The sequence below is a fragment of the Salvelinus sp. IW2-2015 genome, linkage group LG13, assembly GCF_002910315.2.
Source record: "Salvelinus sp. IW2-2015 linkage group LG13, ASM291031v2, whole genome shotgun sequence".
Lineage (NCBI taxonomy): Eukaryota > Metazoa > Chordata > Actinopteri > Salmoniformes > Salmonidae > Salvelinus > Salvelinus sp. IW2-2015.
Window position 1 is genome coordinate 43,152,963 of NC_036853.1, and position 27,983 is coordinate 43,180,945.

A 27,983-nucleotide genomic window follows, 5' to 3' on the forward strand; every position below is an offset into this window, starting at 1 on the left:
ATTGGTTTTGCAGAATAGGCTATAGGTGCGCGGTTGCTACAGACAACAGAAAGCACTCCAGCCCTCTCCACCAAAGTTTATTTGGTGCGGTGGTAAATGGTGGGGTGGAGTTGTCAACTCAAAGAACAATGGTGTTGTTCTTGGTTTTATGTGGTATTTTTATGTGTGCAACTTGACAAATTGATAGTCTCACAGCTGAAATACCCCACTGCGCAAAAGCTGGTTGAATCAACGTTGTTTACATGTCATTTCTAAAAAATAAAATAAAAAAATGCAATGTGATGAAGTTGAATCAACGTGGAAAACTGGTTGGATTTCCAAAAAGTAATCAATGTAAGGGTATTTCATTTTTTTAAGACACATTTTCCGAACTGTGGGAAATGTAACCTTAATTATACTTGTTTTAAAGTAGGCCTATAGCATTCGCCCCATTTAAAGTTATTTGAGTGGGTTTCAATAGCCTATTATATGTATTGCTGCCTGTCAAAATGCAATGCACTGATGGCAGTTGCTATGCAGCCTGCAAACAACTGCTAAAATCAATGTGCAGCAAAACCAGGGAAATGTGAGAGCATTACTCGCATTACTCGTTGCATAACTGTAGTCATATAGTGATAATAAATCCCACCACCCATTTGCGTAATTTGCGCAATTAGCCTATTGCAATGTGCTGGCACGTGCGTGTAGGATTTGGTCCCATTCCAACAGGGCACAAGTCAAGCTCCTATGCACGTCGAGGACGGAGCGACGCATTTGTAGGCTAATTAACGCCCCCTGCGCGCACACATGACCTATTCGTGCAGGATCTCTTGATCTCCGCGCTGCAGCCATAGGTCTCATGGAAAGGCTGACACGAGGAGCATGTATAGGCTATTAACGTTGTGCCTGGAATTTGAAACAAGGTGGGCTTCTATAACCACACAGACTCATTAGATTATTAGTTATCATTGGGATCCGGCTGGAATTCACCTACATTAGTATTTGTCACAGGTGAAAGGGCAAAGCAATGGTCTTGGTGCAGATATTTTATAATTAACCCGGTAATCAGGGTTGTAAGTATAGGAAAACCCTATAGTAAAATAGTAGGCTATATTCTTCCCACACAATACAGACTATAGACAGCAAGTAGGCTATAGGTGTATACGTTAACATCTCTTTGGTTTAAAAAAAAGTATTTTAGGTACATTATTGATGCATTATTGTTGTGCAACAGAATGATTGTGTTTTGACATCCAGAAATAGCAATAAAATAGAGTTTGATTGAATTCGACTGTTACTGTCTCAGCAACCAAGTGGAGAGTGAATGGTGTGGGCGCAACGCGGGTCTTTGGCAGCAACTCCAGGTCCTTTTGTACATTTAATTACAGGGCTTATGTTTTGTTTTCATAGGTTACTATTGTGTTGGTTAAGTCACAAGCTACATAATGTTCTGCAAGAGACTATATTCGGCTGTATCCAAGCAACGATCAAACATGCTTTCCTGTGTGTGAGAAATGCAAGAATATGAGTCTGTTTTCAAAGCTGGAACAACAGGTTAGAAATGGTCAAAACGACGAACCTACTGTAACATGTTTTGCTGAAGGTTTTGGCCTAATGCATACAAAACGGAGGAATACATTCGTTCCAGGGGTGAAWGCTTGTCCTAAATAGCCTACGTTGTTAGCAGGAACAGGCCTGAAGATATGAAAAATACAATTCCATTGACAATTAATGATAATTACAAAGAAGGCCATAATCAGCACATATAACCTACTTCTGCGCTGTAGGTCACATTGACATTCTGTTAAATGGAGACGCGCGCGCTTCCGGCTCTTCAAAACGCATCATAGGCTACAGGTCWGGCTATGAAGCAAATCCTCACCACATCATTAATAACATCACAATGTTAAAAAGTTGGCAAGCTAAGTTAAAGTATTTAAAGTCGCATGCATACCAGCAACAATGTCACCCTCTCGCCCTCGCTGTTAATGTGTGCATTTTGATGGCCTAATTGCCAGGCCTAACCTCTTAAATCACATTTTATCAGAACAATAAGACCTATATTGAATTATGAAGATACATAAAAAAGCTAAGCTAGCCTACCCATGTGTTAATTGCACACTGTATCATGGTGCCCACCCTAAACTGCGATAAAACTTTGGCCTAAAGAATAAATAGTGCATAAATAATGATAAAWAGCTGTGATGTTGTGATGTTATTAAATAGCAGAATACGAATTATTATCTAACACCACTGTGTAATTGGAAAATTACTTGAATTTGCCCTTTAAAAGTCTTGAAGTGTTCTATTACACTTTATTTAATAGACATGGCTAAGATTCGAACCTTAACCTAGGATATTTATTTAGCCTCGCCAATCTGTTCGACCGTCTGCATATCCATCACCCCCAAATTCTCGCGATATATAGCCCAGATATATTAGGCGGGATGGGGGCGCTTCGTCCACTTGGAGGGGCGTTGGGTTTCTTTGAGGGTGTCTTGGTGAGGACTGTCTGGAACATTTAGGGTCTGACCTCTACTCCACGAGGAGGAACTTGAAAACATGTCGGACGCGGTGGTTAGCTTCATTAAGGACTTTTTGGCTGGTGGCATTGCTGCTGCCATCTCCAAGACAGCTGTTGCTCCAATTGAGAGAGTAAAGTTGTTGCTCCAGGTAAGACTGAGTGAGAATAATTGTTTTCCAGTCTCTGTCATAAAGTTAATATATTATTGGTTATCCATTGAGTAAGATTGTAATACAATTAGATTCATTTGGCAAATGGTTTTCATGAAGAAAGACATGCGAAAAGCGCTTTGGAGACGTTTCTTACGCACATGACTTGTCGCTGTCCAAGGTGGTATTGAGCTTTCTAATTGGATTCGATAGGACTCAGGATTTGGCCTTTCGTTCAGAACAGAAACCGAATCATATGAATTTCAGGTCATAAAAGAAAAATGAATTTTGAATAACATAAAGTTAATTTATTTGATGCGTTCTTATATTTCAATGTTGATTTCAAGTACACGTAATGCTATGTTTCGATTAATAGGATGATAATTAATTAGGCCAAAATGTCGATACTCGTTTGAATATAAGAGCGGCGATATTTGGTTTAGGCTACAGCTAAATTTATCCAGACGCATGCAACCCAATACACACAGACTGTGCTCAAGTGACATGAAGCAATGGCCAGTATACAACAGCGCAGAGAATAGCTCATTATAACAGAAATTGCACACATGCATTCCTACAAACCCGTGAGTATCATTGAACTAAAGTGAATTAGGAATTTGTCCCAACAACAAACTCAATATTGTTACGCTCTTGCTATAAGACAAACTTCAGTTGCGTAACACAAAGTAGGCCTAAAGTACAATGATACAATCCGATTGACATGCTTTTTTKGGGGGGCTTACTGAATTGAGGCTAAATTGAAAAATGTATTGTCTTCTGTTGTTCTGCTCTCCAGGTCCAACATGCCAGCCAACAAATCACAAAGGAAATGCAGTACAAAGGGATCATGGACTGCGTCAGGAGGATTCCCAAAGAGCAAGGCTTTATCTCCTTCTGGAGAGGCAACCTGGCCAATGTGATTCGTTACTTCCCCACCCAAGCCCTCAACTTCGCTTTCAAGGACAAGTACAAGAAGATCTTCCTTGGAGGAGTGGACCAGAAGACACAGTTCTGGCGTTGGTTCGCCGGTAACCTGGCATCCGGTGGCGCGGCCGGTGCCACCTCTCTTTGCTTCGTTTACCCACTTGACTTCGCCAGAACCAGGCTCGCGGCCGACATCGGAAAAAGCGGAGCTGAGAGAGAGTTCAGCGGTCTTGGCAGCTGTCTCAGCAAAATCTACAAAGCCGACGGTATCAAGGGCCTGTACCAGGGATTCAACGTGTCTGTCCAGGGCATCATCATCTACAGAGCTGCTTACTTTGGAGTCTATGACACAGCCAAGGGTGAGGAGCATKAGCTAAAGTCAAATCATAAATCTAAGTAGCTGTTTGCAATTGGGACGTTGTTTAAAGTATTGTATTTTACAAAAAATAGGCGCAGAATCCCAATTATGTTGCTCTATGTCATCGTCTAGGTATGCTGCCCGACCCCAAGAACACGCACATCTTCGTCAGCTGGATGATTGCCCAGAGCGTCACCGCAGTCGCCGGTATTATTTCATACCCATTTGACACCGTCAGACGTCGTATGATGATGCAGTCAGGACGCAAATCAGGTGAGCTAGTTGTAGGCCTACTCGTTGAATCATATCAATGAATGACCGTCATTGTAAATAAGAATATGTTCTTAAATGACTTGCCTAGTTAAATAAAGGTAAAAAAATAAATAATAATATCCATGGAAATATTCCATTGGTTTTATGCACGCGCACATTACGCATGGCAATTGTCATTGAGTTGCCTACAGTAGGCCTATATTTCGCATTTTAATGATCAATGTGTCGATTTCAATAGCGGACATCATGTACACTGGCACAATCGACTGCTGGAAGAAGATCGCCAAGAACGAGGGAGGCAAAGCCTTCTTCAAGGGGGCCTGGTCCAACGTGATCCGAGGCATGGGCGGCGCCTTCGTCTTGGTGCTCTACGACGAGATCAAGAAGTACACATAAACATTCACAACTCCCTAGGAAACCCTTCACCACATGTCTTAATTGGATCACATAATGATAACAGCTTGGGTGAATTATCGGGGTAGATGTGTATTCTATTGAGCCAGCCCAGGAGTTGGTTGCTAGTTATCCTTCTCGCCACAGTGTATTTGTTCATGTGAGCAACGCACCGACTCTGAAACCTGTATATATCTTACCCAAGATGTACAGAAAAACGCACATCCAKGCCTGCCAGTTGACTGTCAAACTGGTCCAGAAAAGGGATTTTTCCATTTAATTACATGCCTACTGCAAACAAAGATTCATCCACTCTCCTCAGTTATTTCTTTCTCTCATAGTAAGTCAAATAAATGTACTCTTCACAGCAGCTGCTGTCTTCCAAGGGCCTTACGTTCCTGTGTTGTGTCATATCTCATGTACCACAATAAACATTATTTTAATAAGAATAAAGATGAAAATACCTACTAAGCCCTCTGCTTTGGTGCATTCCTTTGTCATTCATATTAGTTTTATTGAAATATTGTAATGTATACAATATATAACATAATATACAGTATAACATAATACATCAAAACATTTAGGCAAGAGTTACTAGTTTCAGGCTCTGACTTGGTCTATTATAGGGTTAGAAATATCATCCATCCCATTTTCTTGGGCTGCTATAGAGATCCTTCTATTGGGAGCCAGCCTAGATGGGAATCATATCAGTGTCTCATCAGCTGCCATGCTTCATAGTATTTGTTATGTACATAACAGATACAATACAAATGTAATATTACTCCCATTTTCTCAAACTTCAGGTTTTACTAGGCTATACATAAACATTACTATAAATGACATAAAAAAGGCCAACAAACTTGATGTTTGCAATACCAACATACAAATGTATAACTTTTCCTGTGCCAACCCTCATAAACCAATTTATTTGAGTAAGCTTATAGTACTAATTAACTACAAGTTAATATTTTCCTTGTTCTTTTCTCTGTTGATGACTTATAGTGCTGGGTCAGTCATCCCTGGCAGCTAACATGTCACTCACGTGTTGGACTTCTGACCATGACACAGCCAATCACTGGCCTATTTCCCCTGCCGCTGTTGTAGCCATCGTGTGTGCGTGTGTGACATTATGTCATTGTGGGTGATAATTATTCATGTCCACAACATGCCAGATTTGCTGCCTGTTAAGTGTGTCTGCATTGGCAGTCTTTGTTGCCACGTGGATGGTATGCAGCTAACTGGCCTACAAAAGACAGCTGCCACAAGTGGAAAAGTCCTGTGGACATTGTTTGAGCTCATTTGACCACGGACAGACATGAGTGGTGCGCGCAACAAGCAGCTTTATTGGAAAACGTCAAGAAATTTGCACAAGATCACAATAAAAAAAAAAWATATGACTAATTGTCCCATAATATTCTAAAAAAGCTTTACTAGACCACAAAGATATATCTCTCTCATTATTCATCATAATGTAAGAACAATTACAGAAAAATTGCAGAAAAGTTCCACTTGAACATATTTCACAAGAGTGCAAATACAGCATGGAATACTTTGTGCTTACTCTATTCACTAAGCATATTGATAAGCACCACCTGCTAAGCTGACAAAGGAATGTTTTTTTTTTTTTATAGCTGAACCATATTACCTATATCCAGGCTATAGCCAGGCTATATCTTCCATTACAACAGAAGCACAGTTCACAATACTTTATAGCAGCTAGCCTTGGTCCTGGGAAGCAATAGTGAAGCAGTTTTATGAGACTGGTTGTATAACGGCAACACAATATCATTCTTACATCATTTAGGACTGGTTTTCCGGACCTAAATGAAGCCTACTACTCCTGGACTAAAAAGTATGCTCCAAGGAAAAACTCAATTGAAAGTTATTTTAGGCTTAGTCTAAATCTGGGAAACAGACAATCAGTGTCAGATCCCTTTATTTATTAGTATTGAGGGCTAAAACAGAATCACTGGACAAGTGCATGATCAGAGCACAATGGAGATTTAGTTTGGACAAAGTGTGACCAATTTCTGGCTTCACACATCTCTGACACAGATCCTTCATTGTGTGGGACACTCCTAACAACCTCAACTTAACCATCTGGGGGAAGAATGTCAAACTGACTTCGGATCAGTGTTTAGGGGCAACTATTGACTTATAGGTAAGGACTTGGAAGGGGTGGGGGAGTTGGGGAATGGGGCTCCTCCCTGAGCACAGCTCTCAGGACCATGCTGATCGGGACGCTGCCGTACTGGCGTGCCTGGGTAGGGGTGTGGAGGTGGTAGTGATGGCAGATGATGCCCTGGCACTATGGTGGTTGTGGTTCGTACTGCCAGGCCTGGGGCTCTTTCCTGAAGAAAAAAACAAGACAATAGGGGTCAATACTACTACTGATTTACATACTATTCCTACTACATTAATTATATGCTAGTATTACTATACTACACATATGATGAAACAACAAGACAACATGTGTCAATAGTACTACTGATTTACATACTATTGCTACTACATTAATTACATACTAGTATTACTATACTACACATATGATGTACTACCTTCTCCCAAATTTAACTCCCTCAATGTAAAAATATATGGGCTATGTACATTCGAGTACAACAGTACATCACATTTGACATTTGTGGGGTGGGAAAAAGGGAAACAAAAAAACAGCTGTGAGTATTTGTTACAATTTTGTGCATTTTAAACACAGATGTCTCACTCAAAAACTATATTTTAATATTTGTTCATAAAAAAACTAAGTGTGCATATCAGCAGCCACTTTCAGTACAGTACGCCCACACAAAGGGGATGCCGCCGGGAAATTTGAGGCATTATCAAGTGCTTGTCAAATTGTGAACGAGAGACTGATAAAGTGTGTACAGCCTGCACAAAAAACTAAGCAGAGCTCATGCCTTTCATGCAACTTTTTTCAAATCATCATTAGAGTCGCATCATGTAGCCTTAGAAAGTATTAAAAATCAAAACATATAGCCCAACGCTTGTATCACAACTAAAGTTACATAGATAAAACTCTAAATTAAGCAGGAGTACCTGTTTCTTTGTTAACCGCTCACCACAGAATTGCCACGTGCGCATTCACTCAAATCGTTTGGAGAAAATATTTATTTTATTTTATTCAATTGTATTCTTAATACCATAAAACCCTATAAAAGAATTCCATGGAATTCTAAGCAAATCTTGTCTGCTAAATGAACTAGTGTAGCCCACAGCCATATGGCATAGCCAGATCAGTACCAAACATAAGGACAACTCAGAGTATGCTATTCTGTTCTTCTGAAATAGACTACATTTTCTTCATATCATGTTTCTTTAGACCTGTCTAAAATAAATAATGGATTTATTGTGATGGTGTAGGCTATATTACATGGATTTATTAGACTCTATAAAATGTAGATGCTCCAAAGGTCTGCATCAGTGGCTTGCAGGCTTATGTGTTGAAGCCAGAAGATGCTACATGTGTTTATGTTAATTAATGGTCAATTACCATGAGACCGGCAGTTATTTGCTTGACAATCACCGGCTGACAAAATTTTGTGACGCCACAGCCCTATGCGTGAGCAGTTACTAATTTAGCAAAATACAAGTAATCTGAACACAAGTGTGACACGTGTGCATACAGTAGGGAGTAATATGTATGTTTTGGTCTTCAACATATCACAACTTATTTCAGCATATTGATTATGAATTTGGACATTTAAAACCGGTGACACTCGGCTACAGTATATAGTATATATAAAAAATACAGGAAGCAGCAACAGTATCATTTCCAACTTATGTTTTAGGAATATACATTTAATATTATTTCTCATCATGATTCTACTTCATCATGTAAAAACTACTGAATGCTATGATTTATTTTTGAAATCATGAAAATTAGTTTGCCCTGGCTACAGTGGAAGTGCTCAGTGCTTATGATCTCGAAAACATTACATGCAACAAAAAAAAAAGGGATTATATTAACAGTGGACTAATGGAAAAAATACCAAAATATGTTTTGAGTAAAGTGATCCTTTAAAAGAACAAAAATAAAAGATGCCAATTTAGTCTCTCTTAATGAATGACAGAAATAAGTATTGTCTTTGGGCTATTGAGAGCTATTGAGCATCAGTTCTTCAGAGAGGTGACCTGGTGACGTTCTGCTGGAGGACCGCTCCATCTTGGAGGGCGATCTGTCCATGGCTGAGAGCGAGGTGGCGATGCCCAGGTATCCGGCCTGGCGCTGGTAGTCTGCCAGCTGCTCTGCCCTCTTCATGCCCCGGGTGGGCCTCACTGACTCTAGCCTCCGCAGGAAAGCCTGGTGAGAAATGGTGGTAACAATTTCCATGAAAGGTACCTGTATAATGTCATCCTAAGACATTCATAACCTATACATATCGCAGTGCATACACCAATTGCAAGACATAACTACAATATTAACTTGCGGTCGTTGTCATAAGGTGACGTATGCAACTATGAAATGCCTATTAACTGCTCTATTAATACGGTGAGGGTYATGAAGCCATTATGTAGGTGCCCATCAACATTTTCAAACACTGGCAGAGCATAAAACACTATTTTACATTCTTTTTCCAGATTTGACCTGAAAATCATAATATAATTGTGTGTCTAGCAATGGATACCTTTAGGTACTGCAAATAATTCAACACCATTGGCAACTGTCTGGTACCGAATGGTATACAGTCGTGGCCAAAAGTTCTGAGAATGACACAAATATTAATTTCCACAAAGTTTGCTGCTTCAGAGTGTTTAGATATTTTTGTCAGATGTTACTATGGAACACTGAAGTATATTTACAAGCATTTCATAAGTGTCAAAGGCTTTTATTGACAATTACATGAAGTTGATGCAGAGTCAATATTTGCAATAATGCTGTCAATTAACTTCTGGGCCACATCCTGACTGATGGCAGCCCATTCTTGCATAATCAATGCTTGGAGTTTGTCAGAATTTGTGGGATTTTGTTTGTCCACACGCCTCTTGAGGATTGACCACAAGTTCTCAATGGGATTAAGGTCTGGGGAGTTTCCTGGCCATGGACCCAAAATATCAATGTTTTGTTCCCCGAGCCACTTAGTTATCACTTTTGCCTTATGGCAAGGTGCTCCATCATGCTGGAAAATACATTGTTCGTCACCAAACTGTTCCTGGATGGTTGGGAGAAGTTGCTCTCGGAGGATGTGTTGGTACCATTCTTTATTCATGGCTGTGTTCTTAGGCAAAATTGTGAGTGAGCCCACTCCCTTGGCTGAGAAGCAACCCCACCCCAGAATGTTCTCAGGATGCTTTACTGTTGGCATGACACAGGACTGATGGTAGCGCTCACCTTGTCTTCTCCGGACAAGCTTTTTCCGGATGCCCGAAACAATCAGAGAAAATGACTTTACCCCAGCCCTTAGCAGTCCAATCCCTGTACCTTTTGCAGAATATCAGTCTGTCCTTGATATTTTTCCTGGAGAGAAGTGGCTTCTTTGCTGCCCTTCTTGACACCAGGCCATCCTCCAAAAGCCTTCGCCTCACTGTGCGTGCAGATGCACTCACACCTGCCTGCTGCCATTCCTGAGCAAGCTCTGTACTGGTGGTGCCCCGATCCTGCAGCTGAATCAACTTTAGGAGACGGTCCTGGCGCTTGCTGGACTTTCTTGGGCGCCCTGAAGCCTTCTTCACAACAATTGAACCGCTCTCCTTGAAGTTCTTGATGATCCGATAACTGGTTGATTTAGGTGCAATCTTACCGGAAGCAATGTCCTTGCCTGTGAAGCCGTTTTTGTGCAAAGCAATGATGACGGCAYGTGTTTCCTCTCAGGTAACCATGCTTGACAGAGGAAGAACAATGATTCCAAGCACCACCCTCCTTTTGAAGCTTCCAGTCTGTTGTTCGAACTTAATCAGCATGACAGAGTGATCTCCAGCCTTGTCCTCATCAACACTCACACCTGTGTTAACGAGAGAATCACTGACATGATGTCAACTAGTACTTTTGTGGCAGGGCTGAAATGCAGTGTAAATGTTTTTTGGGGATTCAGTTCATTTGCATGGCAAAGAGGGACTTTGCAATTAATTGCAATTCATCTGATCACTCTTCATAACATTCTGGAGTATATGTAAATTGCCATCATACAAACTGAGGCAGCAGACTTTGTGAAAATTAATATTTGTGTCATTCTCAAAACTTTTGGCCACGACTGTACAGTATAAGCTAATAGTGTTTCAAAAAGGTAAATATTGTGAAATTGTGCACTAAAAATGACATACAGACCACTTTGTCTATTTTGATTATGCCAGCCCAGTGTCATTGATAGAGTAGGCAGCTGCAGGCATGCTGCACACCCGTAATATCATTAGCACACTTCAGTTAAACAAAATGGATCTGTCAACAGTGTCAAAGGGAACAAGCCTTACAAATCCACTGGACATGAGCCATTACTATTATAAACTCAGCAAAAAAAGAAACGTCCTCTCGCTGTCAACTGCGTTTATTTTCAGCACACTTAACATGTGTAAATATTTGTATGAACATAACAAGATTCAACAACTGAGATATAAACTAAACAAGTTCCACAGACATGTGACTAACAGAAATGGAATAAAGTATCCCTGAACAAAGGGGGGGTCAAAATCAAAAGTAACAGTCAGTATCTGGTGTGGCCACCAGCTGCATTAAGTACTCCAGTGCATCTCCTCCTCATGGACTGCACCAGATTTGCCAGTTCTTGCTGTGAGATGTTACCCCACTCTTCCACCAAGGCACCAGCAAGTTCCCAGACATTTCTGGGAGGCATGGCCCTAGCCCTCACCCTCCGATCCAACAGGTCCAGACGTGCTCTTTGGGATTGAGATCCGGGCTCTTCGCTGGCCATGGCAGAACACTGACATTCCTGTCATGCAGGAAATCACGCACAGAACGAGCAGTATGGCTGGTGGCATTGTCATGTTGGAGGGTCATGTCAGGATGAGCCTGCAGGAAGGGTACCACATGAGGGAGGAGGATGTCTCCCCTGTAACGCACAGYGTTGAGATTGCCTGCAATGACAACAAGCTCAGTCCAATGATGCTGTGACACACCGCCCCAGACCATGACGGGCCCTCCACCTCCAAATCGATCCCGCTCCAGAATACAGGCCTCGATGTAACRCTCATTCCTTCGACGATAAACGCGAATCGGACCATCACCCCTGGTAAGACAAAACCGCAACTCGTCAGTGAAGAGCACTTTTTCCTAGTCCTGTCTGGTCCAGCGATGGTGGGTTTGTGCCCATAAGCAACGTTGTTGCCGGTGATGTCTGGTGAGAACATGCCTTACAACAGGCCTACAAGCCCTCAGTCCAGCCTCTCTCAGCACTGATGGTGGGATTGTCCGTTCCTGGTGTAACTCGGGTAGTTGTTGTTGCCATCCTGTACCTGACCCACAGGTGTGATGTTCGGATGTACCGATCCTGTGCAGGTGCTGTTACATGTGGTYTGCCACTGCGAGGATGATCAGCTGTCTGTCCTGTCTCCCTGTAGCGCTGTCTTAGGCATCTCACAGTACAGACATTGCAATTTATTGCCCTGGCCACATCTGCAGTCCTCATGCCTCCTTGCAGCATGCCTAAGGCACGTTCACGCAGATGAGCAGGGACCCTGGCCATCTTTCTTTTGGTGTTTTTCAGAGTCAGTAGAAAGGCCTTTTTAGTGTCCTAAGTTTTCATAACTGTGACCTTAATTGCCTACCATCTGTAAGCTGTTCGTGTCTTAACAACCGTTCCACAGGTGCATGTTCATGAATTGTCTGTAGAAATATAACCACTCTCAAATTCAAAGACAGAGTTATGGATGCAAGGACTGACCATCCATGATACAAAACTTATAGTTTTAAACATGTTTTTTTTTAATGCAAAACAGTGTTTGTTAACATTGACTTTGTTTACAAACACTGGAGTAAAACAAGCTTATATTTTGGGTTTGTTTATGAAATTTTTTGTACCCCTTTTTCTCCCCAATTGGTAGTTACAGTCTTGTCCCATCGCTGCAAGTCCCGTACGGACTCGGGAGAGGCGAAGGTCGAGAGCTGTGCGTCCTCCGAAAAACAACCCAGCCAAGCTGCTTCTTGACATAACGCCCACTTAACCCGGAAGCCAGCCGCACCAATGTGTCGGAGGAAACACCGTACACCTGGCGACCGTGTCAACATGCATTGCACCCGGCCCGCCACAGGAGTTGCTAGTGTGCTATGGGACAAGAACATCCCTGCCGGCCAAACCCTCCCCTAACCCGGTCGACGCTGGGCCAATTGCGTGCCGCCCCATGGGTCTCCAGGTCGCGGCCGGCTGTGACCGAGCCTGGACTCGAACCAATCTCTAGTGGCCTTAGACCACTGCACCACTCGGGAGGCCCATATTTAGGGTTCTGATGGGGTATGAAAGTTGAACTAAGCTCATGAGGCAAATATAAGTAATATTCTTCAAGAATTAATGGGTATATACAGTGCCTTCGGTAAGTATTCAGACCCCTTGACTTCTTCCACATTCCATGTTACAGCCTTATTCTAAAATGTATTAAATTATTGTTTTCCCTCAATCTACACACAACACCCCACAATGAAAAAGTGAAAACAGGTTCAGATTTCCTTTTGCAAATGTATAAAATAAACTAAAAGCAGAAATACCTTATTTAAGTATTCAGACCCTTTGCTATGAGACTCGAAATTGAGCTCAGGTGCATCCTGTTTCCATTGATCATCCTTGAGATGTTTCTACAACTTGGAATCCAACGGTGGTAAATTCAACTGATTAGACATTATTTGTAAAAGGCACACATCTGTCTATATAAGACACATCTGTCTATATAAGGTCCCACAGTTGACAGTGCATGTCAGAGCAAAAACGGAATTGTCCATAGAGCTCCGAGACAGGATTCTGTTGATGCACAGATCTGGGGAAAGGTATCAAAAAATGTCTGCAGCATTGAAGGTCCCCAAGAACACAGTATCCACCATCATTCTTAAATGGAAGAAGTTTGGAACGAGCAAGACACTTCCTAGAGCTGACCGCCTGACCAAACTGAGCAATTGGGGCAGAAGGGCCGTGGTCAGGGAGATGACCAAGAACCCGATGGTCAATCTGACAGAGCTCCAGAGTTCCTCTGTGCAGATGGGATAACCTTCCAGAAGGACAACCATCTCTGCAGCACTCCACCAATCAGGCCTTTATGGTAGAGTGGCCAGACGGAAGCCACTTTTCAGTAAAAGGCACATGACAGCCCGCTTGGAGTTTTTCAAAAGGCACCTAAAGGACACTCCGACCATGAGAAACAAGATTCTCTGGTCTGATGAAACCAAGATTAAACTCTTTGGCCTGAATGCCAAGCATCACGTCTGGAAGAMACCTGGCACCATCCCTACGGTGAAGCATGGTGGTGGTTTTTCAGCACCCGGGACTGTCAAGATCGAGGGAAAGATGAAAGGAGCAAAGTACAGAGAGATCCTTGACGAAAACCTGCTCCAGAGCACTCAGGACCTCAGACTGGGATGAAGGTTCATCTTCCAACAGGACAACGACCCTCAGCAAACAGCCAAGACAGCGCAGGAGTGGCTTCGGGACAAGTCTCTGAATGTCCTTGTTTGGCCCAGCCAGAGCCCGGACTTGAACCCGATCCAACATCTCTGGAGAGACCTGAAAATAGCTGACAGAGTTTGAGAGGATCTGCAGATAAAATTGGGAGAAACTCCCCAAATACAGGTGTGATATTTCTTTCTTTTTTTATACATTTGCAAAAATTTCTAAAAACCTGTATTTCCATTGTCATTTTGGGGTATTATGTGTAGATTGATGAGGATTTTAAAATAAGGCTGTAACGTAACAAAATGTGGAAATAGTCAAGGTGTCTGAATACTTTCCAAATGCACTATAAGTCAAAAAATGGATATAGCAACTGTTGATTGCCCCTTTAAAGGCAGACTCAGCGAAATTATGYTGCCACGAGCAGCACTGCAGATATTGAGATGAGCCAGGGCACCAAAACAGCGGCGAAGTTGATCCTCGCGCTTCAACGCGCTAAGTTGTTGCGGAAATTGAACCACTATGCTGTTTACTTTCTGCATCTACGTCATATCGCTGACTCTACCTGTAACACACGATTGACAAAAGATGACGGTATCTGGACATGTTTTGATTTAAGACAGCCGCAAAGTATGTGCGCTGGTAGTTAGTTAAAAACACAACATATGTACATTAACTGTGAACACCGTATGTCTACTGCACAGCTTTTGTATGTGTGAGAGTGAGTGAGTCAGTGAGTGAGTGAGTAAGAGAAAGAGTACTATTCAACTTATGCTGCGCAGTAGTTCATTCAGAGATGGATTTGGTTAAATCCGGTCAATAAGATGTGCATGCAGATGAGGTTCTATGATGTCATAACCCCCCCCCACACCCCTTTACCATTCCTTGTGACATTACACAAGAGAAACGCTTTGCTGACTTATGGCTTTGGGCCCCTCTCCCTAATTTAACTGGTTGGTTGGCCCTTAGCCATGACCTTGACCTTATTGGAAGTACATGGCATGAGTTCACATGAACTCTTCCTTAGACACAGTCCACACTAATTAAAACTACTTGACCCCTCCGATCATGTTCAATAGCTAGATCTCTTGCAAATAGATTATATTTCAATGAGTGCAAAAATATTTTATTTCAATGAGAAACTGGATAAATAAAAGTGGAAATTAAACTAAAGTATTAGCCAAACACATTACCAAAACAAAAAAAATTGGGTCATTGTGGCAAGATCATATGGCATTTTTTTATACATTTCAACTATCTAATATGACTTCTCATACACTGTCAGTAGACAGTTCATGTAGAAACAGAAACGTTTCCAAGGCCATTACCACCAGAGACCTTAATGAAACTGGGAGAGGATAGTGAGCCCTGAAAAGCAGAGGTAAAAACGTGGCCCATTGAGAGTAAAAATAACCAGTGCTCAGCCAGCAGCTCAAAATGTCACATGCAGTCACACTCCCACCAACAAACCCTATGGAGAGGAAATCTCAGTAAGTGAGACCGTCAGGAAGAACTAGGAATGGAAATAGGGGAAAGGTTAAGAATGGTCCCCCATATTTCATTGGAGGCAGAACTGACCTGTACTATATCTAAACCCCTTGCTAGAAAATATATATAAAATGTTTTGTGTAAACCAATACAATCTCTCAGACAGTGTGTATAACAATATCATAAAATATGCATAGAGCCAGGAAAGAACAAGGTATTCATATTTCTCTCAGGTCACACTTTGGATAGTCCCAAGTTATGATCTACAGATGGTCAAACTATCTGTTGATATGCAACTGCTTGCTAAAGCTAGGGTTAGAATAAGGGTTAGGTTAAGGTCAGGGTTACTGCTATTGTTAGTGGATTGTTAGTTGAAATGTTGTTGATGGTAATTGAACATCTACAAACCATCTACTTGGGATTCTACACATAAAGTGATACCTTCTCTCAAACTATATTGTGTACAATGAGTGAGAAGGACAGTCAACTACCCTGAACAACTCCAATGCTGGACAAATGTTCCATCTGTCAATGGAGAGACAGAGTGTGTGTGTGTGTGTGTGTGTGTGTGTGTGTGTGTGTGTGTGTGTGTGTGTGTGAGCGAGTTTATGTGAGAGGTGTATATACATCACACGGTATATTCAATTACAACACTAAGAATAGAGGGAGGGAGAGAAACTCTCCTCCCCCTCTTGATGAGTTAAGAGAGAGAGAGCAAGAAAGAGCTAAAGGGAGCACTGCAAGACATCTACAGTACTGTACAGCCTGTCCCAGCCAGCACTGCTCATTGCACAATAACAGTGCGAGTTTTGGAGATAAAAGGGTGACTTTCTGACATATAGGATGACAAACTTTATCTAATCACTGCAAACAATGAGCATTTTGAGATAAATTCCAGAATATTTTTTTTTACAAATGAATAWTTYTTTTTTAGCTGAAATGTCTTCAGTCATTAAGTATTCAGACCCTTTGTTATGGCAAGCCTAAATAAGTTCATGAGTCACATAATAAGTTGCATGGTCTCACTGTGTGTGCAATAATAGTGTTTGACGTGGTTTTTTAATGACTACGTCATCTCTGTACCCCACACATGCAATTATCTGTAAAGTCCCTCAGTTGAGCAGTGAATTTTAAGTCGACCACAAAGACCAGGGAGGTTTTCCAATGCATCGCAAAGAACAGCACCTATTGGTAGACGGGTAAAAATAMAAATATATAATGTGGCAGGGCTTGCAAACTAGCAAACAAGCAACACTGAAGCATGCATGAGAGCACCAGTTGTCCTGGAAGACTGTATGATCATGCTCTCCGTAGCCGATGTGAGCAAGACCTTTAAACAGGTCAACATTCACAAGGCCATGGGGCCACTGATTACCTGGACGTGTACTCAGAGCATGCGTGGACCAACTGGCAAGTGTCTTCACTGACATTTTCAAACTCTCCCTGACCAAGTCTGTAATCCCAACATGTTTCAAGCAGACCATCATAGTCCCTGTGCCCAAGAAAGCAAAGGTAACCTGCCTAAAATTACTCCCGCCCTGTAGCACTCACGTTGGTAGCCATGAAGTGCTTTGAAAGGCTGGTCATGGCTCACATCAACACCATCATTACGGAAACACTAGACCCACTCCAATTCGCATACCGCCCCAACAGAGCCACAGATGAMACAATTTCAATCGCACTCCACACTGCCCTTTCCCAYATGGACAAAAGGAATGTGAGAATGCTATTCATTGACTACAGCTCAGCGTTCAACATCACAGTGCCCAAAAAGCTCATCACTAAGCTAAGGACCCTGGGACTAAAAACCTCCCTCTGCATCTGGACCCTGGACTTCCTGACGGGCCGCCTCCCAGGAGGTAAGGGTAGGCAACAACACATCTGCCACGCTGATCATCAGCGTGCTCAGTCCCCTCCTGTACTCCCTGTTCACTCATGACTGCGTGGTCAAGTCAGGATGCTCTCGATGGTGCAGCACATGCACCCCTGAGAGGCCACTGTGTTGAGGATCAGCATGGCGGATGTTTTACTACCTACCCTCACCACCAGGGGGCAGCCCGTCTGGAAGTCCAGGATCCAAAACATTTTCAAAGACTCCAGTCACCCAAGTCATAGAGTGTTCTCTCTGCTCCCGAACGGCAAGCGGTACCTGAGCACCAAGTCTAGGTCCAAAAGGCTCCTTAACAGCTTCTACCCTCAAGCCATAAGACTACTGAACAATTAATCAAATGGCCACAAAGACTATTTACATTGACACCCCCCAACCCCCCCCCCCCCCCYCCTTYGTTTTAAACTTCTGCTTCTCGCTGTTTATTATCTATGCATAGTCACTTAACCCCTACCTACATGTACAAATTACCTCGACTAACCTGTACCCCTGCACATTGACTCGGTACCGGTACCCCCTGTATATAGCCTCGGTATTGTTATTTTATTGTGCTAATTTATTTTATTTTTTACTTTAGTTTATTTAGTAAACATTTTCTTAACTCTATTTCTTGAACTGCATTGTTGGTTAACGGCTAGTAAGCATTTAACGGCAAGGTCTACCTGTTGTATTCAACTTGTCTAGGTCTTTTCATCAACTGATTTTAGCCATGGATTGCCATGGCTGTGGATTGCATGCATTGTTTAAATGAAATGTTGGCACATTGGCAGTTAGTTGTTTCAAATTATGGAATAATTCYTCTAAAACTGGTTGACTAGCTAGCTAACAAACATACAGTGCATATAAATTCTTCAAATTAAATATTTTATCACAGCAACACTATTATGGCTCTAGCCAGAAGTTTTGCTTTGGCATTTATGATTTATTCTACAATTCAAACATGGAGATATCCCAAACTCCCGTTCCACCTACACYGAAAGACGTGGATGGAAATCTCCCCTTTCATATTGTGAACTTCGGCCATGAACAAYTTTACCGGCACCTGATACCACCTTCCCAACGGGAACAGCTGAGCCGCTTGGGGRAAGGTACACAGGAAACACTGCAGCACCACTGAGACCGGTGTTAACTCCAACAAGCTGGTGTTACCTTCAGCCTGCTACTCTGTGACGATGTACGCCCAAACACCACAAAGCAAGCTAAACAACTATGCCAAAACTATGGTAAGACCGTAAAGAAGAATTCAAAAGCGGTGGCTTGTGATATTTGTAATTTGTTTGTTCACATAAAGTGTGGCGCTATCAACCCCTTGTCATATGATGAAGCTGTAAAGTCTCAAAGTAACATTTTGCTTGTGTGCAATTGTATGCTGTTTAAATGCGGTGCCAAACATTGGGATGCTGGACACAAGCAGGGATRATGAGTGCAATCTAGATGAGATAGTCGATGTATCAGCAGTGGGCACAGAAAATGACATGTTTGACTGTTTCAATCAGAGAGGACTTTTTATCCACGTGAACGCACAAAGCCTTCTGCCGAAATTAGAGGAACTAAAACTCCTTGCTTCTAACACACAGGCTGCAGTAGTCGCTGTGACAGACATGGCTCGGTGGGTCAATTGAGGACGATGAGGTTGAGTTACCAGGTTATAGCATTCATAGAATTGACGGAAACCGAAACTKTGTTTTTTACTAGGAATGATGTGCCTTTTAACCCTCGTTCAGATCTGAAAATGGATGGGTTTGAGGTTGCATGGGTAGATATACTCTTCCTAAATGTCGTCCTATACTTGTTGGTGTGTGCTATCGGCCTCCTAAGCAAAATCATTTATATGATTTACTTGAATTGCTGTGATCACACTGTATTTGCTGATAGAGAATGTATTCTGCTTGGTGATTTTAATACAAATGTGCAGTTATCACTAGAGGTCGACCGATTAATCGGAATGGCCGATTAATTAGGGCCGATTTCAAGTTTCCATAACAATCGGAAATCGGTAATTTTGGACGCCGATTTAAAAATAAAAAAAAATTACACCTTTATTTAACGAGGCAAGTCAGTTAAGAACACATTCTTATTTTCAATGACGGCATAGGAACAGTGGGTTAACTGCCTTGTTCAGGGGCAGAACGACAGATTTTTACCTTGTCAGCTCAGGGATTCAATCTTGCAACYTTACGGTTAACTAGTCCAACGCTCTAACCACCTGCCTCACGAGGAGCCTGCCTGTTACGCGAATGCAGTAAGAAGCCATGGTAAGTTGCTAGCTAGCATTAAACTTATCTAATAAAAAACAATCAATCAATCATAATCACTAGTTATAACTACACATGGTTGATGATATTTCTAGTTTATCTAGCATGTCCTGCATTGCATATAACCGATGCAGTGCGCATTCGCGAAAAAGGACTGTCGTTGCTCCAACGTGTACCTAACCATAAACATCAATGCCTTTCTTAAAATCAATACACAGAAGTACATATTTTTAAACCTGCATATTTAGCTAAAAGAAATCCAGGTTAGCAGGCAATATTAACCAGGTGAAATTGTGTCACTTCACTTGCTTTCATTGCACGCAGAGTCAGGGTATATGCAACAGTTCGGGCCGCCTGGCTAATTGCGATCTAATTTGCCAGAATTTTACGTAATTATGACATAACATTGAAGGTTGTGCAATGTAACAGAAATATTTAGACTTAACTTAAACGTTAGCTTTCTTACATGGCACATATTGCACTTTTACTTTCTTCTCCAACACTTTGTTTTTGCATTATTTAAACCAAATTGAACATGTTTCATTATTTATTAGAGGCTAAATTGATTTTATTGATGTATTATATTAAGTTAAAATAAGTGTTCATTCGGTATTGTTGTAATTGTCATTATTACAAATAAATAAAATAAAAAAAATTTGGTCCTCCAATAATCGGTATCAGTATTGAAAAATCATAAATCGGTCGACCTCTAGTTATCACCCCAGAGAAGTACACTAGTAAATGCCCTGTATAACTTTAATCAGTTATTTGGACTAAAACAACTGATTGTTGAGCCAACCCGGGTTTGTACTGACAGTAAATCAACTTTGGATTTGATTATTGTATCAGATCAAGAGAACGTCTCATGTACTAAACTGTGATGATGTTGATCAAGCTTGGCATCTTTTTAAAAGATCTGTTTCTGTCTGCACTAGACTCTCTGGCTCCGACGAAACAAATTCAAATCAAACAGTAGTCAGGGAAATGGATCACTTCTGAGATCTTAGACCTCATAAAGAAAAGGGTCCAGATTCAGATGCAGAAGGACAACTCTACAACAAGTTTATGATGGTTATATTAACTGCAGAAACCAGGCAAGATACAAAATGGATAAGGCCAAATCCCAACATTATATAGACGTCGTTAATGACAACTTACATCAGCCTCGTAAACTGTGGAAARTTTTAAAGGACATTGGCTCAAAACCTCCCCATAAGGTAAAATCCTGTAGTATTGGCCTGGATATTGATGATATTTTATGTCATGACCAGACCATTTTTTTTTACCACTATAGCCTCATCTCTGGTTAAGAAGTTACCCACCTGCTCTGGACACTATGGCTAGTCTTTCATTAACAAATTTTACCATAGCAGAGGTATCACAAATTATTTGTTTGAGCTGTGCATGGTAACAGAGGACAAAGTTTCCAATCTACTATGCTTAATGAGCACAAACAACGCAACTGGGCTGGATAACCTCCGTGCAAGATTCATAAAGGATAGTGCTTGTGTCACCGCTAAAATGATAACGCATTTTGTAAACCTTTCTATTAGTAGTGGTACATTTCCCAAGGATCTCAAAACAGCCCGGGTGGTTCCACTCCACAAGAAGAGCAGTAAAACAAATGTAATAACTTACAGGCCTGTGTCAATCCTCAAAACCTTATACGAAGTTGTTGAGCGATACGTTTTTTATCAACTTGAGGGATACCTTCTTGAGCACAAACTTCTTTATGAACTACAATCTGGTTTTAGAACAGCTCATTCCACTGATACTTMTCCACCTTTTCGACCACATTAAGCAGGAAAGTGAGAAGGGGACCTATACAGGTATGGTCATGTTAGACTTGTAGAAAGCTTTTGACACTGTGGACCATGATATTCTCCTGATGAAACTGAAATGCATGGGTCTAAATTATGTAGCAGTGAATTGGTTTCAGTCTTATCTGACCAACAGAACATACGTATGTAATGTTGGTGAAGTTCTGTCAGAGGCCAAAGAAATATCCTGTGGAGTACCGCAGGGATCAATTTTAGGTCCTCTCTTATTTTTTTAAATATRCGTTAATGATATGCCAGATACAGTAACGTGCAAACTCTTGCTTTATGCTGATGATTCAGCCATACTGGTATCAGGGAAGGATACAGTTTACATTGAGGAGACCCTGAGTAAAGAATTGCATTTTGTTAGAGATTGGTGGTCTGACAACAAATTGTCACTCAATTTGGGAAAAACTGAATCGATTTTGTTTGTAACAAAACGTAGATTGCTTAGGGTTGACAAGATAACGGTAAACTGTGCAGGCAAGGAGATTGAATCTAAAACAAGTATCTTATCTTGGTGTGTCCCTAGATCAATCCCTTTCTAGAGACCTGATTGCTKCTAAAATCCTTTCTAAAATGGTGAACAAATTGAAATGTTTATATCGTAACACTAGATATTTTAACACTAAAGTTAAGAAACTGCTTGTCTCAACCTTGATTCAGTGTCATTTTGATGTCTGCTCTGCTTGGTATAGTGGGCTATCAAAAAGCTGAAAAAGAGAATGCAGGTCATGCAAAATAATGTTATCAGGTATATGCTGAATGTCCCCCCTAGGACCCACATGGGGGTACAGGAGTTCCAGGAGGTGGGCTTGTTGCCTTTCGAGTCCAGAGTGGACCAACTTAAACTTAATCATATGTTTGACATCTTATTAAATGTGCCCCAGGTTACATGAAAAACCACATTGATATGGTCTACTCTATAACCAACACAGTCACAATACCAGATCTAGTCTTATGTCTTGTAAAATCCCAAGAGTAAACAGTACTGCGAGTCATTTGTCTATGGAATAGCCTTCCCTTGGAGATCAAGCAAAGAAAAAGTAAAAATAGCTTTAAAAAGCAGGCAAAGGTTTTCATTTGGACATTGTCTAAGTAAGAAAAAAACACTACACTGCCCCCTACTGCTGGTCAGATGTATTTATTTGAAGGATCGGTATGATTTGCAATTAATAGATTGTTTTAGTGTGAAATGAATATGGTTGATTTTTAAGGTTAGGGAGAAGTGCAGTGAATAGTGCCACTTTTCAGGATGTCAATATAAATTWATTTATTTATGGTTGTTTGTAATTTTGTCTTGCCTTTTAAATCATTATATACGTTTTCGTTTTTACCATTGAGAACCACTTTGGAAACAAGTGTTTTAATTAATACTTTCAAGTGATATCCACTGGGTCCACATTGTCCATTTTGTTGTATATGTCTGTTTCCCAAAATAAATTAAATTCAATGTGACAAATACAATTTAATTTTGATTTGAATATACTTTTGAGCATGGTGAAGTTATTATTTACACTTTGGATGGTGTATCAATAAACCCAGTCACTACAAAGATACAGGCGTCCTTCCTAACTCTGTTGCCGAGAGGAAGGAAACCAGGCCAGTTAAGAGTTTAATGGCTGTGACAGGAGAAAACTGCGGAGGGATCAACAACATTGTAGTTACTCCAAAAATACTAACCTAATTGACAGAGGGAAAAGAAAGAAGCCTGTACAGAATAAAAAAWTACCCCAAAACATGTTTGCAACAAGGCACTAAAGTAATACTGCAAAAAAATGTGGCAAAGTGATTTCACTTTTTGTCCTGAATACAAAGTGCTATGTTTGGGGCAAATCCAATACAACACATTACTGAGTACCACTCTCCATATTTTTAACCATAGTGGTGGCTGCATCATGTTATGGGTATGCTAGTAATCCTTAAACTCCCCAGTCCTTTTCAGCATAAAAAKAATCTACGGAATAGAGCGAAGCACAGGCAAAATCCTAAAGGAAAACCTGGATCAGTCTGCTTTCCTCCAGACACTGGGAGATTAATTCAACTTTCAGCAGGACAATAACCTAAAACAGAAGGTCAAATCCACACTGGAGTTGCTTACCAAGAAGTCAGTGTACAGTCAGGTCCATAAGTATTTGGACAGTGACACAACTTCCATAATTTTGGCTCTGTATGCCACCACAATGGATTTGAAAGGTAACACTCACAMTGTGCTTTAAGTGTAGACTTTCATCTTTAATTTAAGGGTTTTGGATGAACCGTGTACGAATTACAACCATTTTTATACATAGCCCCCCAATTTTTGGGGCACAAAAGTAATTGGACAAACTAACATAATCATAAATTAAATTGGGATGTTTTAATACTGCAAATCCTTTGCAGTCAATGACTCCCTGAAGCCTGGAACCCATAGACATACCCAGATGCTGGGTGTCTTCCCTTGTGATGCTCTGCCAGGCCTTTACTGCAGCTGTCTTCAGTTCCTGCTTTTTATTGCAGCGTTTTTCCTTTATTTGATAGATTTTTTAAATATATGTTTTATTACTTTTACCCCTGTTTCTCCCCAATTTCATGGTATCCAATTGGTAGTTACAATCTTGTCCCATCGCTGCAACTTCCGTACGGWCTCRGGAGAGGCGAAGGCCGAGAGCCGTGCGTCCAAGAAACACAACCCAGCCAAGCTGCACTTCTTCTTGATACAATGCCTGCTTAACCCGGAAGTCAGCTGCACCAATGTGTCGAAGCAAACACCGTACACCTGGCGACCGTGTCAGCGTGCATTGCACCCAGCCCAATTGTGCGCCGCTCCATGGGTTTCCTGTCTACATGCCCACACCATAACACTACCTCYACCTTGATTCACAGATGAGGTAGTATGCTTCGGATCATGAGCAGTTACTTCCCTTCTCCATACTCTTCTCTTCCCATCATTCTGTTACAAGTTGATCTTTGTCTCATCTGTCCATAGGATGTTGTTCCAGAACTGTACAGGCTTTTTTAGATGTTTTTTGGCAAACTCTAATCTGGTCTTGCTGTTTTGAGGTTTACATCTTGTGGTAAACCATCTGTATTTACTCTGGTGAAGTCTTCTCTTGATTGTTGCCTTTGACACAGATACGCCTGTTCTTGATCTGGCCAACTGTTGTGAAAGGTATTTTCTTCATCAGGGAAAGGTCTTCCGGGCCTCTTGGTGTTCCTGAGCTCACCAGTGCGTTCTTTCTTTTTAAGAATGTACCAAATAGTTGATTTGCCACACCTAATGTTTTTGGTATCTCTCTGATGGGTTTGTTTAGATTTTTCAGCCTTATGATGGCTTGCTTCACTGGCAGTGACATCTCTTTGGACCTTTTACTGAGGGTTAACAGCAACAGATTCCAAAGGCAAATGTCACACTTAAAATCTCTAGACTTTTTACCTGCTAACTTGTAAATGAACTAATGAGGGAATAACACACACCTAGCAATGGAACAGATGAGCAGCCAATTGTCCAATTACTTTTGGTCCACATATAAAAGTACTGTAATTCCTACACCGTTCAYCCGATTTGGATGTATATACCCTCAAATTAAAGCTGAAAGTCTGCACTTTCAGMTCATATTCATTATTTAATTTCAACTCCAATGTGCTGTGATAGACAGCTAAAAAAATAATAACTTGGTCAATGTCCAAATATTTATGGACCTAACTATGTTTCTGAGTTGGGGAATTACATTTCTGACTTAAATCTGCTTGAAAATCTATGGCAAGACTTGAAAATGGTTGTCTAGCAATGATCAACAACCAATTTGAGTTTAAAGAATTTTGAAAAGAATMAATGGGCAAATATTGTACAATCCAGGTGTGCAAAGGTCTTAGATACTTACCCAGAAAGACTCACAGCTGTAATCACTGCCAAAGGGGATTCTAACATGTATTAACTCAGGGGTGTGAATACTTATGTAAAGCAAAAGATTTTTTAACATGTTTTCACTTTTTCATTACGGGGTATTGTGTGTAGATGGGTGAGAAAAAAAAGCTATTTAATACATTTTGAATTCAAACTAACAACAAAATATGGAATAAGTCAAGGGCTATTTATACTATCTGAAGGCATTGTATCTAAATATGTAAATTAGTTTAACTATCCCTTTAAAAGCAGTGCTAGAGTCAAGAGAGACTATGCTGCTCCCAATACTTAAATCCCTCAATTACACCAAATCCATATTATTGAACAGTGCAATTGTGAAGATGCCCCTTTCTGCATCGACACGTCACCCTTTGTGAGGTTTACTAGATTGTACTTTCCATTAGTGACCAGTGACCACCTAAGCAATGATTATTTTAATGGAATGCTTTTTTTATGTCTCAGTGCATGATTGTGTTTAATATTTCCATACTTCAAATAAAGTATGGAGAGCAGCAGATTAGGTGCTAAACCAGTTTAAGACAAGATCCAACCCCAAAATTGTATGAGCGCTAGGAAGGAATAGGCGTGACTCTCCTATTTTAAATATAGTAATCTGTGCCATAAAACCTTTAAATTAAACATTTACAGTGTTTAAAACAATTCTCATTGTATAAACTGCCTTAATTTTGCTGGACCCCAGGAAGAGTAGCTGCTGCAATGGCAGCAGCTAATGGGGATCTATAATAAATACGAATACAAATCTCTCTTAGTGCAGAGCTGTTGGAGTAGAGGTTGGGGTTGGCCTTGAACTCTATATAATGTCAATCTGTGCTGCCACCACTGTTGTGTCCACTGCCACCTGCTACCGTCTCTCTATGGCCGTACTGTGTCTGCTTTCACTGACCGGCCTGTGCTCTCAGACAGCATTACTCCCTCCACACACACACACACACACACACACACACACACACACACAACACACACACACACACCACACACCACACACACACACACACACACACACACACACACACCAAAAGATTCAGTTTCACACATGTGCAACAGGTGGCTCCGTGGCGCAATGGATAGCGCATTGGACTTCTAGGCTTGTGAATGTGAGGTGATTCAAAGGTTGTGGGTTCGAGTCCCACCGGAGTCGCACTTTTTTTTTTTTTAAATGGATACAGTAAAATATGATAAAGGAAGACAAAATTATCTTAGTAACTCTTTTAGCAAATTTTTTTTGTTAAAAGTAGTATAGCATTTCGAAAGAGACTTGAGTAAGGCAAAATTCTGATATGTATCTTTGGCTAAATACATATAATATTTCTCAACGATCTACTAAAACACGTATTTTTGTGAGCTAAATTTAACATAGTGACTTTTTAAAACATTGTTACAGCCTTATTMTAAAATTGATTCAATTGTTTTTTCCCCCTCATCAATATACACACAATACCACATAATGACAAGCCAAAACAGGCAAAACTTTTTTTTGCAAATGTATTAAAAATAAAAAGTATTCAGACCCTTTACTCAGTACTTTGTTGAAGCACCTTTGAAATCTTTGCCTAGATCCTCCCAGTACGTGCCCCTGAAAAAACATCCCCACAGCATGATGCTGCCACCACCATGCTTCACCGTAGGGATGGTGCCAGGTTTCCTCCAGATGTGACGCTTGGCATTCAGACCAAAGAGTTCCATCTTGGTTCCATCAGACCAGAGAATCTTGTTTCTTTAGGTGCCTTTTGGCAAACTCCAAGCGGGCTGTCATGTGCCTTTTACTGAGGAGTGGCTTCCATCTGGCCACTTGATTGGTGGAGACTGCGGAGATGGTTGTCCTTCTGGAAGGTTCTCCCACCTCCACAGAGGAACTCTGGAGCTCTGTCAGAGTGACCCTTGGGTTCTTAGTCACCTCCCTGACCAAGGCCCTTCTCCCCCGATTGCTCAGTATGGACGGGCAGTCAGCTCTAGGAAGAGTCTTGGTGGTTCCAAACTTCCACCCATTTAAGAATGATGGAGGCCACTGTTCTTGGGGACCTTCAATGCTGCAGACATTTTTTTAGTACCCTTCCCCAGATCTGTGCCTTGATACAATCCTGTCTTGGAAAACAGAATTACCAAGGATAAGAAGTAGGCTATATGCATTCGAAAAGTATTCAGAACCCTTGACTTTTTCCACATTGTTACGTTACAGCCTTATTCTGAAATGGATTCAATTGTTTTTTTCCCCCTCATCAATCTTCACACAGTACACATAATGACAAAGCAAAAACAGGTTTTTAGAAATGTTTGCAAAAATAAATAAATGAAGTATGACATTTACATAAGTATTCAGACCTATTACTCAKTACTTGTTGAAGCACATTTGGCAGTRATTACAGCCTTGAGTCTTCTTGGGTATGAAGCTACAAGCTCGGCACACCTGTATTTGGGGAGTTTCTCCCATTCTTCTCTGCAGATCCTCTCAAGCTCTGTCAGGTTGG

At 41.1% G+C, this 27,983-nt stretch overlaps 2 protein-coding genes and 1 non-coding gene across 5 annotated transcripts in view; 2 read left to right on the top strand and 1 right to left on the bottom strand.

The window, feature by feature from the left end:
- Window positions 1–2,428: 2,428 nt before the first annotated feature.
- On the top strand, window positions 2,429–5,071 carry slc25a4 (solute carrier family 25 member 4). The gene is made up of 4 exons (XM_023998353.3): window positions 2,429–2,652; window positions 3,449–3,935; window positions 4,067–4,207; window positions 4,446–5,071. Exons 1-4 carry the CDS (start codon window positions 2,542–2,544, stop codon window positions 4,601–4,603), a joined length of 897 nt encoding a protein of 298 aa, XP_023854121.1. The 5' UTR covers window positions 2,429–2,541; the 3' UTR covers window positions 4,604–5,071.
- Window positions 5,072–5,920: 849 nt separating this feature from the next.
- The window catches only part of cfap97 (cilia and flagella associated protein 97), a 30,110-nt gene continuing 8,047 nt past the window's right edge, over window positions 5,921–27,983 (bottom strand). The window contains exons 7-8 of one of the 3 annotated variants that reach the window (XM_023998351.2): window positions 8,750–8,918; window positions 6,796–6,951 (exon numbers count right to left, since the gene is read on the bottom strand). In XM_023998351.2, coding sequence (XP_023854119.1) covers window positions 6,821–6,951; window positions 8,750–8,918 — 300 coding nt within the window. In that variant the 3' untranslated portion in view covers window positions 6,796–6,820. Of the gene's footprint in view, window positions 6,952–8,749; window positions 8,919–26,724; window positions 27,597–27,983 lie in introns of those variants that run through there. The other 2 variants (XM_023998352.1, XM_070446296.1) reach the window with 2 other exon arrangements.
- Window positions 26,565–26,656, top strand: trnar-ucu (transfer RNA arginine (anticodon UCU)). The gene is given in 2 exon segments: window positions 26,565–26,601; window positions 26,621–26,656. It is a non-coding gene; the product is annotated as a tRNA-Arg (tRNA).